The sequence below is a fragment of the Opisthocomus hoazin genome, chromosome 6 (assembly GCF_030867145.1).
Source record: "Opisthocomus hoazin isolate bOpiHoa1 chromosome 6, bOpiHoa1.hap1, whole genome shotgun sequence".
In the NCBI taxonomy this organism is placed as follows: domain Eukaryota; kingdom Metazoa; phylum Chordata; class Aves; order Opisthocomiformes; family Opisthocomidae; genus Opisthocomus; species Opisthocomus hoazin.
In genome coordinates this window covers 80805033-80817999 of record NC_134419.1, presented here as the reverse complement: position 1 = coordinate 80817999, position 12967 = coordinate 80805033, and the positions used below count along the sequence as shown (strand labels likewise).

The 12967-nt window shown below is 35.7% G+C and overlaps 1 protein-coding gene across 1 annotated transcript in view; it reads left to right on the top strand.

Annotated features, from left to right (window-relative positions):
• The window catches only part of CFAP46 (cilia and flagella associated protein 46), an 87125-nt gene that overhangs the window by 23102 nt on the left and 51056 nt on the right, over nt 1–12967 (top strand). Inside the window, exons 13-20 of the mRNA XM_075424007.1 lie at nt 782–902; nt 3379–3502; nt 4436–4566; nt 7163–7308; nt 7861–7973; nt 10373–10585; nt 12243–12456; nt 12794–12943. Of these exons, the coding sequence (XP_075280122.1) occupies nt 782–902; nt 3379–3502; nt 4436–4566; nt 7163–7308; nt 7861–7973; nt 10373–10585; nt 12243–12456; nt 12794–12943 (1212 nt within the window). The remainder of the gene's footprint in view (nt 1–781; nt 903–3378; nt 3503–4435; nt 4567–7162; nt 7309–7860; nt 7974–10372; nt 10586–12242; nt 12457–12793; nt 12944–12967) is intronic.

Genomic DNA, 12967 nt, shown 5'->3' with positions numbered 1-12967 from the left:
TGCACTTACAAATGATGCTAAATAATATAGTCTAAAGTCACATTGTAGTCATTGTTAGGAGTTATTGCATCTAATTCTGTTGTGGTGCCTCAGCACCTGAACCAAAGTGGTATTGCCAGCTGATTGTTAGTTGGCTAAAAGAAGTTTCAGCTATACGCCATTTTGGGATATTCACGGAAATTCAGATGTACCTAAAATCAGCACTGGAAAGCTGCTGGTGAGTTATGGCTATTGTTAAGATAAAGAAAAGTGAAGATTTTTTTTTGTCTAGTTTTAATGCTTTTCCATGCAAGCTTACTCTGCTTAAATATTATTTTTAGAAAAGCACTTGTACCGCCTCTAACTTTGGCTAATTCTGAGTGGACTAGTAATTTTTTATATTTTGTAGCAATTACTGGTTATTGCACAAAGGATGTGTAATGATTGGTTTCTAAATAAATGCTGTTCTTTATTTAAGAAAGTATAACATAATGACATTATGTTATGTTATGTTATACACTGAGGAACATACTGTAAAGATCCATGAGGAGCATGAACAGCGCTTTGTATTCAGTTATTTTGGATGTATTCATGTCAAGATCAACCAAAGTTCTACAGTCACTTTGAATAACAGTAATACTGCAGAATGTTGTGTAAGATATATGAAGATACACTATTCCTGTAGATATCTTGTTGTTAGTACCAAGTTCTATGATCTGCATTCTGTTATGTTTAGTAAGATGTATAAATAGGAATATCATAAAAATGAACTGTATAACAATTAGTTCTTTTCTTTACATAGGCTAAAAGGGGAAAGCAGGAGGATAACGTGAGGAAAAAGAGGTCTCTTCTGGTAAATGCAGGTCTTGCACTAGCTCCTGATTCGTTTCAAGTAGTTCTTGATAGTGAAAATGAAGCTAAAGGTAATGTGTGACTAAAACACGTATGTATGACTAAAAGTTACTGCACTTGACTTTGACTGCTTTCCGCAATGCTAAAGGTTGGACATAACATGTAGCGGCAACATGTAGATAATATTGCGATATAGATGACGTGACGGTTCTTCTGAATTCTGTGGCAAAGCTCCTATTGATTTCATTAGGGATCTAAGTTGTATATTGTGATACTAGAAGGGGAAATGTTTTGGGGTTTTTTTTTCTGCTATGAATTCATCTGAATTTTATTGTTGTGCTGTAGTGTGCTGTAAGTTATGCCGTAATTTTATTTTCACTATGTGCAACTCCTGAATGTTCTTGCCCACGGTCATTTTTAAGTGGTATTTTCAGAAGTTTCACCCCCTAATATTCTGTGTTAGTTACATACAATATTGAGCATTCATTCTATATTGTAATTGTCACTCTGTTCTAAAATCTTATTTTGAGAGATCCGAGTTTTGCACAGAGATTTATGCATGAATTCTTCATTTACTTTCTAAAATATGGATCATAAATAGGCATGTTCCTTATGCCACAAATAGCTTCAGTTGTTGAAGAAGAGTAGACAGGGAACGGATTTCCCAGATTGCTTGAACTGTTTTATCTTACCTTGGCAACAAAGCAAGTGTGTGACTAATTTAAGTGACTTTCTGAGTATACTCAGTGTACTCCCAGGGTAGAGATTGTCCTGGAGGAAGGGAATGCTACAGAGTCCTCTGTTTCCAGAACAGTCTGTTTGTGCTGTGGAAGGCCATGCAGTTCTCTCATGCAATCTATTGAGCCAGGCTAAACTGTTTACCTTGCATATTCTCATTTCAAACTTGACCAAGTGATGACTTACAAGTAAGAATGTTGTTTACAGAATCAACAGTCCCACTTCGTGCAGTACGTTTAAGTATATGAAAATTATTTTGTTGGAAAACATTTTCATGCATGATTTAAGGTGATAAAGTGCATTGCATTTGTGCAATGAACAGAATTAAAAGTATGCATCAATTTCTACTTGCTCTTGAATTTTGAGCTAACAACTGTAAAATTATATCCCAGCTTCCTCAGAGTAAACATTACTACACATTAGCCTTCCAAGATAAGCCATTAAAAAGAGTAAGATTAATGGAATTATTACAGTATGTTCTATCTGCTTAACACAACGTTTTGTGAAATTTTTTTTTATATTTCAGTTGTTCTTGAGGTTGTTGTCTAGCAAGTTTTTTGCTTTTTCCATGACACTAATGTTAAAACAAACTTAAACATGTTTATTGAAGGAGTAAGTAAATATATATGCAACAGTATTATTAAAATATACATAGGACAGGACATCAGATTTGTAGGGTTATTTTTTCTTTTAAGTTGTATAAATAACTGTGCATCAACATATCATTCTTCTTTCGTGTCTATGCTGGCCTATTTTAGTGAGAGTTGTACGCACAGGTCCAGAGAACAATGTACTTTTTTAATCCACAATTCCTTACCATACAACCTTACCTCATGTTACTGCTATTACGTATGATACTGAAGAATTTCTGTCAGTTGATCTATGTGTATAGTTAGGTAAGACAACCTTATCATATGCTGGATAACGCATTGCAAAATATTTGTAATAAGAATGGTAAGACACTATACCTTCCACTTTTTGTTGTAAGTGAATGTAAGTGAACCTGCTTTTATATATATATATATATATATATATATATATATATATATATATATAAAAACCAGAGATACTTTATGTGTATTTGCTGCTATTTGGCAAATTTTTGGAGGATCAAATTAAAAGTTACTCAGACTGCATTATGTTAGGGACCGTCACTTAGATTCAAGTGAATGTACAAACCCATTGGATTTCCCAGTCACATCAAGTTACTTGTATTCTAATGCAAAGCATTTCGTCCATGTCATATAGTAATCTCTTTTTGATGTATCTGTACCACTGGAGTAATTTTCTACCTCATGGGGCCAGCTTGTTCTTCCCTTGCATCGTTTTTCTTTGTTCCTTATTTCTTTGCATAATATTTTTGCCCAGTATCTTGTTGAGTAAGTAAAAAAGTCAACATTCTCAAATTAAACCAAAACAACAGACTTGAATATTGACTGAAAATGTGTCTGATTAGATAAGTTTTCTTAAAATTCAGCATGAATGTGAACTTTGCATATGACTATCCATTTACGCTTGACTGAGGCCGAGTAATGCATGTCCTGCAGAAAAGAGTTGTACTGGAGATATTTGGTGGACAAACAAGCATAAATTGTTTTTTGTGTGGGACAGCTATATCTGAAGATACGGGAAAAACAGAATAGATGCTGATGGGTTGTGGTTTTTCTCGTGATGGTTGGGTGGGGCTGAAAAAAGGGCTGGATTTCAAGTGTTTAAGAAAGTAGTTATCAATCAAATTGCATACCCTTCATGTGGATTTTTTTCATCTCTAACACTTAAATTACCTTAAATTCTTTTTTCTTTGTTAAGTTTCCTCAGGTAAAAGTAGGAGTCAAATAAGCTACCTCTGTGCAAAAGCACAACATCATATTAAAAGCGTGGAGAAAGTTGTTGAACATTTGAAACACTTAAGAAATGAAAATTACAGAGAGAGGTAATTACTGTAGTCAAGAAGTCTCTCTTTCGTCTGGTATAGAAGTCTCTAAGGGGAGAGTTTCTTACTGCAGCTGTTAAGTTACTTGATGACACCTTGTAAAAGGCTGAATAATTCAGTCAGGCCTGGCAAAGCATTTAAGCATATGTTTTTGTCGAAAAGTTGCATTATATTCACATGCTGTGCATAATTGTATTCTTTTGCGGTTTCTAATCTGCTCTCTCACATGCACCTATAAACTCACCTGTTGTATTGATACGAACTGAACACACAGAAGAACGAGTGGATTAAGGCTGGAAGACTGAATACTTGATGTACAATTGGAACTGCTGAACTGTCTTTTTAGGTCCTTGCACCACATTGCATGCTACAACCTTTTTGACAAAGCAATGAGTTAGTCCATTCTGAGAGACAGTAAGATTAATCTGTAGGAAAATCACAGGTTTTGTTCTGACTATTTGTATATCATTTCATCATCCTTTATTTAAAAGGATGTGTTTCCTTCTTTTCTTGTGCACTAAAAATTGCTGAGATGAAGTTTGAACTGAATTGTTTTCTAAAAAATTCTAAATCCAAACTTGTTTTCAAGACTTATTTTGAAATTCTTAACATCAGTTTTGAAATATTTTGTTTAGTTTATATTATAAGATAGATAATTAGGGGTGTCACACACATTTTGAAATGTCAGTATAGTTACTATCCAAAACAAGAATTTTGTTCCACTCTTAATATGCTGAAGGTATTTTTCTTAATTAATAAAGTAATAGTGTTATCTTTGCTACTGATAAGAAGTCTTCCATTTATTAGTTTTTGTTAGATTTAAAATTTTATTTGTGATGGCCGTCATTACTGACATGATTCTTTTGTCGATCATGACGCATGGAAGATAATCCTGCTTACAGAGTAATTTTGTGTATGCCTTTTCTTTGGCAGAATTGTACTTTGGGCAGATTTGGCAAAAGTTGCATGTAAACAAGAAGTATGGGATGTCTGCCGTGCAGCATGCAGATTTTGTCTCTTGTTTGATGATACTTTGTTTAGGAAGGTAACAAAGCCTAAAAAAAGTAAGTGAACAAACTATTTTGAATGTTGTAAGAGGAAATTTTTCCTCATTTATTAGAGTTACTTGAAGGAGTCAACCAATATTATTATTTTCTTCCTTGCCATTCCCAGAGTTCCCTGAGACTCTTGTCTATCACTGCACGTTGGCATACATGGAATATTCTTTCTACCTCTGAATCTAGAAATCAGTCAATACATTTTTCTTTCAAAACCATACTTTGCCTTCAGAAGTGTTTCACCAGTGCTAAAGAGAAGTACTTACATGAAATGTATCTATCTAAGAAAACAGGTTCATTCCCTAATGGTCATCTAGGTCTATATTATCTGTCTCTGTCATACTTAATGACCTGAGGAAGTTGAAGAAAAACAGATTATCAGTCACTTTGTATGAGGCTCATGTGGTGATATATTTTACACTTTATTCGCTTATTATTAGTGGTTCCCCGGAGGTATCCGACATTGTGCCTTGTTTCTTGAGCATCTGCTGAAAACCTACCACACGCATTAAAAGAGTTCTCAACTCAGGGAAAGAACACTTTCAAACCACTAGCTGCTTGCTGACTTTCATATATCTCTGTTAGTTTGTAAAGCTCACCTTTAAGAATAGATTAAATTCTAGTGCATACCCTGTTGGCTGTTTTTTTTTCCTCTAGCCAATGTTAATTGAACCTATTCCACATTTTCTCTCCAGATTGTTTCCAAGGTCCACTTAAAATAAGACATTAATATACCTGTTCTCTTTCACAAGTTTTGCATCTCCAGACTAGCTGTGTTTCGTTTTTCATCTGTTTTCCAAACCAAAGGGAAAAAGAAGTATTTACCAGAAACTAAAGGCAACCATGCACCAAAAGCATCATGAATAGGAACTGGTGGGTTCTTTTTCTGCTTCACAAGTTTTGCATCTGCAAGGTAAAGGTGTCTTTCTCATACTCTGAATGTTCAGAGGGCCGTATAATTCTATCTGTGTTAGTCTAAACACTTTTCCTGGGTATGCAGGAGTTCAAGACACTTTTCGTCTCTCGTCAGAAGTGTGTCATGTGGTTCGATCAAAGTTTGTTCTGAGGTTGCTGAAGTCGGTTATGCTTTCAGAGGTAGAACTTCACTAAAAATCAAACAATAGCTGTGACCTCACTGAAGGTTTCCATTCTCAAGAACTGTAGAGTGGCCTCCTGGAAACCCATTCATACTTTCAGTGAGTGCTGTGTGTTTCTGTAAATGTGAAGGAAAAAACACCTCATTTGGTGGAGCAGTTGAGGTAATCTATTCCAGGCAGTTTCTAACTGTGGGAATACTACCTGTAGTTAAGTGAAATGTGAAGAAGCTTATAGATACTCAAGGCTGGAAGATAAATTTATGTTCGACTGGAGTTCTCCAAGAACTGTTGACACCATTGATTTTCATGTTACACTTAATTTTTCTTTACTACTACGAATTCTAGGATTAATTTGAGAGAAAAGGGAAAGGTTGTCTTTGTATCATATTGAGGACAGGGAAAAGTTAATTGTTGTGGTGTGAAGACCCTCTAGAGAGGGCTGCTGAGTTGTCAGGAAGGCCTATATAAATACAAATAATTCTAGATGTTCTAGAGTTACAGAAAAAGAACACACCAGTTCCTGTTAATTATCCTTTTGGTGCGTGGTTGTCATGAGTTTCTGGTAAGTACTTCTTTTTCCCTTTGGTTTGGAAAAGAGATGAAAGATGAAACATGGCTAGTCTGGAGAAATTAAATATGTGTGATTGGTCTAGGAACCAGTAGCAATCCAGTCAAATTATCAGACTGTCTTAAGAAAAAAAACCCATTACTTTTAAACAGAAATTAAAAGGTTATTTTGGAATATCAAAGTATGGTTTAAAAAATTAAACAGACTACTCAGATTTATCGAAGGGTATTGAACTTGATGGGTCAAACAGAACCCAGGTTCAGGACATTGCTTGGATACAGATTCTGAAAAACTGAGAAGATAGGCCAGGAAAAAAAGCAGCTTTGTGTATCCTACTTCTTACGCCTTTCCTCAAACACCCACTACTGGCCGGTGATGGAGAGGGAACCCACTGTGACTGCTTTCATGCTCTTACTTTGTGTTGATATTAAAAGAATCTTGGTCATTTTTCTTCATTATTAAACCAAAGAATAATAATGCTGTTTTTCTCTGTATTGATGTTTATGTTGCCAGAAAGTCAAACCCATCTATGATTTAAAACAAACTGAGATTTTAGCCACTAGATCATGTCCAGCATTCCTCTTCCACTGAAGCAGTAAAACTGAATGAGAGCCCATGGGTTATATTCATATTAATGTAATTTCAGTATCCATGTAATGACTGGAGCAAGTTATTTACTGCAAATATTGCAGTTTATGCACAAATACAGCAAAATCACAGGTATATACCTGAGCACTGCTGGAGAAGAACGGGTTTTGAGTGCAGTAAATTGTACTGGTGAAAAAAAACTTTGAGAGAAATAATTTAAAATCTGTACTTGTTAACTTTTTCTTGTGGATTTAAGAATGTGTAGGGATTTTGAAATTTTCAAATAAAGGGTGTTTATTTCTGATTTGCATGGTAATAATAATGGATTTGATTGTTTATTTGTTTATAGCACAGAAGAAGACAGCTAGCACAACTATGATGGATGGTGATCAAGGTGACAGCTTACCAGGAGAATCATTACTACCTGCTAAATCCTTCTCTTTTGAAAGAGATTTACTCAGAATATTAGCAGAAATAAGGTTCATTAATGCAGAGGTAAATAAATTACACAGCTGTCATTCATATTTGTTTCATTTAGCTATGTTTTATGTATAATTCTTTGTCTAAATCTTATAGCGCTGGAATTTTAATTTTAATTATTGTCCATCTCTCCTGGAACTTAAGGAAGAAGTAGTTTTATGAAGCATCTGTATCAAAATACTGTGTCAAAGTAACTACAGCAATAGTCTCACTGCAGGTGGTGATAACACTTTTTTACCAGGGATTCTATTATAAATGCTTGACATGTGACGTATTTTTGGATCCTTAAAGTTCCAGCGTGATTTTAAAAAATAAATAAAAAAATATATATAATATATAAATATTTTTTTCTCAATGAAATTATTTAGTAAAATTAGCTGTAGACAATTTGAAGATTATGAGGTGTTTTACATTGTATTTCATATAGTTTTACGTGCCAGTACAACATCTGAAAAAGCATTTTGTATTTTGTAATTTTTTGAAAAGGTAACAACACTAATACTAAGTCGCAGTCTACTTTCACAATGATAACCTGGGTAGAAAATTCATTTCTCTGTATCTTTCCAGGCAACTGTTCATTTATTAAGACTGCAGGGAGTTGAACTGAATGATCATGCTGTATCTCCAGAAGATACAAGCCAGTATTCTCCAGGATATGATTCAGAATGGAAAACATACAGGTGCTTTTCTTTAAAGTGTAACAAGACCTGGGAACTCTTACCAGATTATTATTATCACACACAGATGATAATTGGAAAAGTTATTTCATCTTAGTAAAATTCGTTGTCACGAGATGCTTCATAATTTTTAGGTAGTCATGGTAATGGGAAAAGGAAAAGAATCTAAAAAAATAGTTTGAAATAGTTTTTCTGTAGTTCGCTTTCATTCTGGAGTGTGCATTTTATTTTTCATTTTACATTTATTTTTCTGAAACCAGAAGCTCGTATCCCAACTGTACAAACTAGTAAATCTGTGTTATATTGACATTTAGACCATAAAATTCTATTTTTAAAAATACGTTTCCCTAAATCAAAAAACTCTTTGTCTTGCTCTGTAGCTCTGTCACGAATAGGACTTTGTTATGTAGCTGTGGTTTAGCAGCAATTTAGGATTTATTAATATTTTTGAGGTAGATCACAAGATTACGTATTATTTACAGCACTTAATCAGCCAATTTAACAGAGTGATTCAGTGGAATGTGTTACAATCAAAACAGTGACTTAATTAAAGATTCGAAAATGGCAGGAATCATCCAAAACTTACAGCAGTGTTGCACACACAGATGAAGTTTAAATAAAATCACACGTACGGGCAGACTAATGGTTCTGAATCAAATTGCACACAGACAGGCAAATGATTCTGGACCAAACTGCGCACACACAGAGGTTAACCTGTAATTAAAATTTTGCTTTTCGTGAGTTTCATGGTTTACTCACTTTTACGTGCTGGCATTCATCAACGGGCAGTCAGTGAACCTCGCAAAATCAGGCCTTTGAGTCCTCACACAATCATCGATGGATGATCTTTCAGTCCTCACACAGTCTACCCTGTGAGGCGTTCCAGCTGAGGGGAACGTGTGGGGTCATACAGCCCCCTCCAGTCCTAGAGAGCTCAAAGGTCTCACTTACTGATCGCTATTTGTAGGAACTCAAGATGATTGACTTTGTTCAATACTTTAGTTTCTGGCCACAACTGGTGCTGAGTCATTCTGGTAGACAATTCAGGCAGCAGACAGCCTAGGTGTGACCAGGGAGTGCCTGGCCACCCCAGCTCCAGGCTGCTACACTTGTAATGAAGATAACAGTACAATGGGAGGTTTTGCCAAAGCGTGCATGGCTTATCCTGGTGTGTCATTTGGGCAGTAGATGGCCTAGGTGTGGTTGCACCACCACAAACTCCTGTAACTATGATGATGTCTGAGCACCCGAATACATAAAATGAATTACTTCAGTTTGCAAAGCTAGTCTGTTCCATCCAATCAAATGAAATGAATAAGGGAGAGTAGAACATAGCAAGTATTGTGTTTTTTTTCTCCTGTGATTATTTCTTGCGAAGGAGGAGAGAGGGGAGAGTACTGAAGGTGATACTTCAACTCTCCTCTTTTCACATTCATGCTAATATTAGCCTTGTTGTGACAGTGGTCATGTCCTGAAAGAGTAGGGTGTTATGTCCCTGAGGCTGTTCGTTAAGTCTGAAGATTAGGTAAAGTTTCTCACACTGTCTGCTTGCGAATGTCCTTAAAATGGGAAAAAGTATAAACTGATCAGAACCAAGGGACAAGGAAGATGAGGATTCTGTTCCAAAATTTGCGACTAAGCTGTTTCTGAGTTTACCAAATGAGATTAAATACTTAGGGGAAAAAAAAAATGCTTGGGTCTACTGTGTCCTGTACCATTGTTGACATAGTAATACCCTGTGTCAGTTTGTGCTTTTGGTTTTGTGGCCTGACCATGGCCATTCTGTATTGTTACTCAAGACTGTATTTTTAATAATGTATTTTCTAAGTAATGGTACATCTCGATAATTTAGGGGAAAAAAAAAGTAAATAAGTAAAGCTATTGAAAGAAAGTTATTGCATAGACTATGAAAAAGATGTTATTGTATTAAAAATGAATTTAGCATTTCAGAACATCTGGAGGTATCTTTGAGTGCAAGAACACATGCAGTTGTTAAGTGAAAAAGACGCCTCCTTAACACTTGAGTGGAAGCCTTACTTGTATCTGTATTCAGGTAGAGCTCTGGCATTGGTATTTAATGATTTCTAGCACAGATGTGTGGATTGACACGTGCATTTTAAAAAAACGTGAGGATGAAGCATGAACTGTAGTCACTCTTTTTTAAGCTAATAGCATTTGAGTGTCAGAGACTATTCATTTTATGTTGATACTAATTCCGTTCCTGAGTCATCTCCTCATCCAGGTCAAATATAAGTTAATGGATGAAGGCTTAATAAATGCAACTGAAAAGTAATTAGAATTTTGTTGCGGTTGTTGATTGAGATGTGCTACTGCATGTTTAACCTTATAATTCCTCTATGTTGAAGTTTTGGAATAACAGCTTCTTTATATTAATTTTATAGTTTATGGATAGACTACTTATCTCAGTATGCTATGGAAAACTTCCAACGTGCAGCTGAAATAGGAGAAGAATTGAATGAAGCCTGGATTGTTCACAATGCTGTAGTGTATATCTTAAACTACAATAGACATCTTATCTCTTCAGGAAGACAGAGGGAAATTACTGAGCATCTGCAGACTCTTCTTGGAGCCATTAAGACTGTTGGGCACAATGGGTAAATTTAGTTGTTTTGTTATGAGCATGCTCTTTTTTTCTGAAACAAAAAAATATTTTTGCAAACACTGTAAGTCACTTTGTGCTGTGAAATGCTCTCATTGCTGGCTTTTAGTGGTAGGAGGAACAGTTTGGTATACACAGAGTAGTTCAGATAAATTTAATTTTGTGGTGTGAAAATGACTTTTTAGTTCTTTCTGTTTGTTACTATTCACTGTAAGCCATGTTAACTTTAGACTAAGCAGTATTAGTTTCTTTTTATTGTGGAGTGGCAACATGCAAATGGGAAAGAGCATTTTGTTAAGCTAGTTAGAAAGAATCAGGAAAATTTTCTTAGCCTGTGAGTTTGCAGGACAACTTGAAATGTGTTTGCTTGCTGTCAATTGCTCTGAAATTAAATTGTATTGTAAATGTTCCTAATCAGAGTAAGGTGGTTATTACTTGTTCTGAAATATAAAAGAGAACAAAGAAAATAAAGCAAATGTGCACATTAATAGACCATGAAAATGCAGGTTCCACAGTGGTGTAGAGAAATCCTGTTCTGTAGTAAAAGCAGTGGGAAAATGATGGACTGGGAGATAGTCAAGTCACAGTCTGACTGTGGGACAAAATCCTAGAAATTTTAGCACGTTACTGGCAGTGACCTCAGCACTAGGCCAACTGCTTAGGACCATCAGCAAAGGCGGCTCTTTTAACAGTACTGGAGAGCAAAGCCTAAGTGCAGTTTGTAGAGAGATCATAGAGTCATAGAACAGTTTGGGTAGGAAGGGACCTTTAAGTGTCATCCAGTCCAACTCCCCTGCAATGAGCAGGGACGTCTTCAACTGGATCAGGTTGCTCAGAGCCCCGTCCAGCCTGGCCTTGAATGTGTCCAGGGATGGGGCATCTCCCACCTGTCTGGGCAACCTGTGCCAGTGCCTCACCACCCTCATTATAGAAAAATTCTTCCTAATATCCAGTCTAAACCTATCCTCTTTTAGTTTAAAACCATTACCTCTTGTCCTGTAGCAACAGGCACTGCTAAAAAGTTTGCCCTATCTTTCTTATAAGCTCCCCTTAATTAATGAAAGGCTGCAATAAGGTCTCCCCAGAGCCTTCTCTTCTCCTGATGAAAAATGGTAATACCTGCTTATTAATTCTGATATTTATATTGGCATGTATCAGCAATAATCTCTTAGTCACAATTAAGTTTGTGTTTTCTCAAAAAAAAAAAAGGTAATTCCAGCTCAGTAGTTTTTTGGCGTGAAGAGTAATATGGTGTAATAAATAAGTGGTTTTATGTGAGAGGCTTGGCTTAGATGCATTTTTTTAGGAAATAGTTATTATTTTCATGTGTAGCAGCCCACTGATAAAAAATGATATTTTAAATGTGTGTGTCTGACTGTTTTTTTTTCTGTGACCACATAGGACCTTCAATTATAGAAAGAGCTGAAAGAATGTGATGTGAGCTATGAGAGTTGGTTGTGGTTTTTTGTACATTTAACCATTGTAACTGCTTTTCCAGTGGGAAAATATTTTGTAACATCCGTAATTTTGCTTTCTAAGAAAAACCTAGATTTCTCAAATGATCTTTATTACTTGAAAGAAATAAACTTTATTATTTCTTCTTATTTTGATCTGTTGCAGTATGCACTGCTCATTTTTGTTTTCTTCTACAGAAACACTGTGATTTTATTGATGTTGTGTAATGCTTTGGCTCGGGGCTTGATGCTTTGTTGGATTCCAAAGGCAAAACTTGCTGAGAAGAAAAAAAAAGATGGAGCAACAGACAGAAGCAGAAAAGCTGCAGCACAGAAACATGAAAAAGCAAACGTCATCCCGTCTTTTTCAGTAGATCCCAGTGGACTTCCTGATATCAAAGCTGCCTTAGAGGTACAAAGCCCTCATTTTTTGTAGTCTTTTTTGGTCTGCTGTCATATATTACAATTCATATAAATTAAATTGTAGAAATTTTTTCAGAACAATAAGCTACCATCTTTTACAGTTCCTGCCACCACGTGTCTTTACGAAATGATCACTGAAGTTCCTTACCAACTGGGGCTGAGGACTGTGACTTCTATTTGCTATATGAATTGATGTAATGGAGATATTGTTAGGCTTAGAGATGCATGTGCAATAATATTAAAATAACTAGTAGATAGCATGTTCCATACAAAGAGCTTTCCACATTTCTCCTGTGTTTCAGTAATTTTTTCTTCTTGGTGTTTAGATTTGTGAATTTGCCCTAAGTGTGACAACTGAAACCGTACCTGGTGAAACAGTATGTATTGCTGCACAACAACAGATCATTGCTACGTGGGTGAAAGCAAAACAGTTAAATCAGCAGCAGATCGGACATAAACTTGGGATTGAGGAGGAGGTATTATTTCTCCGAAATCATGCA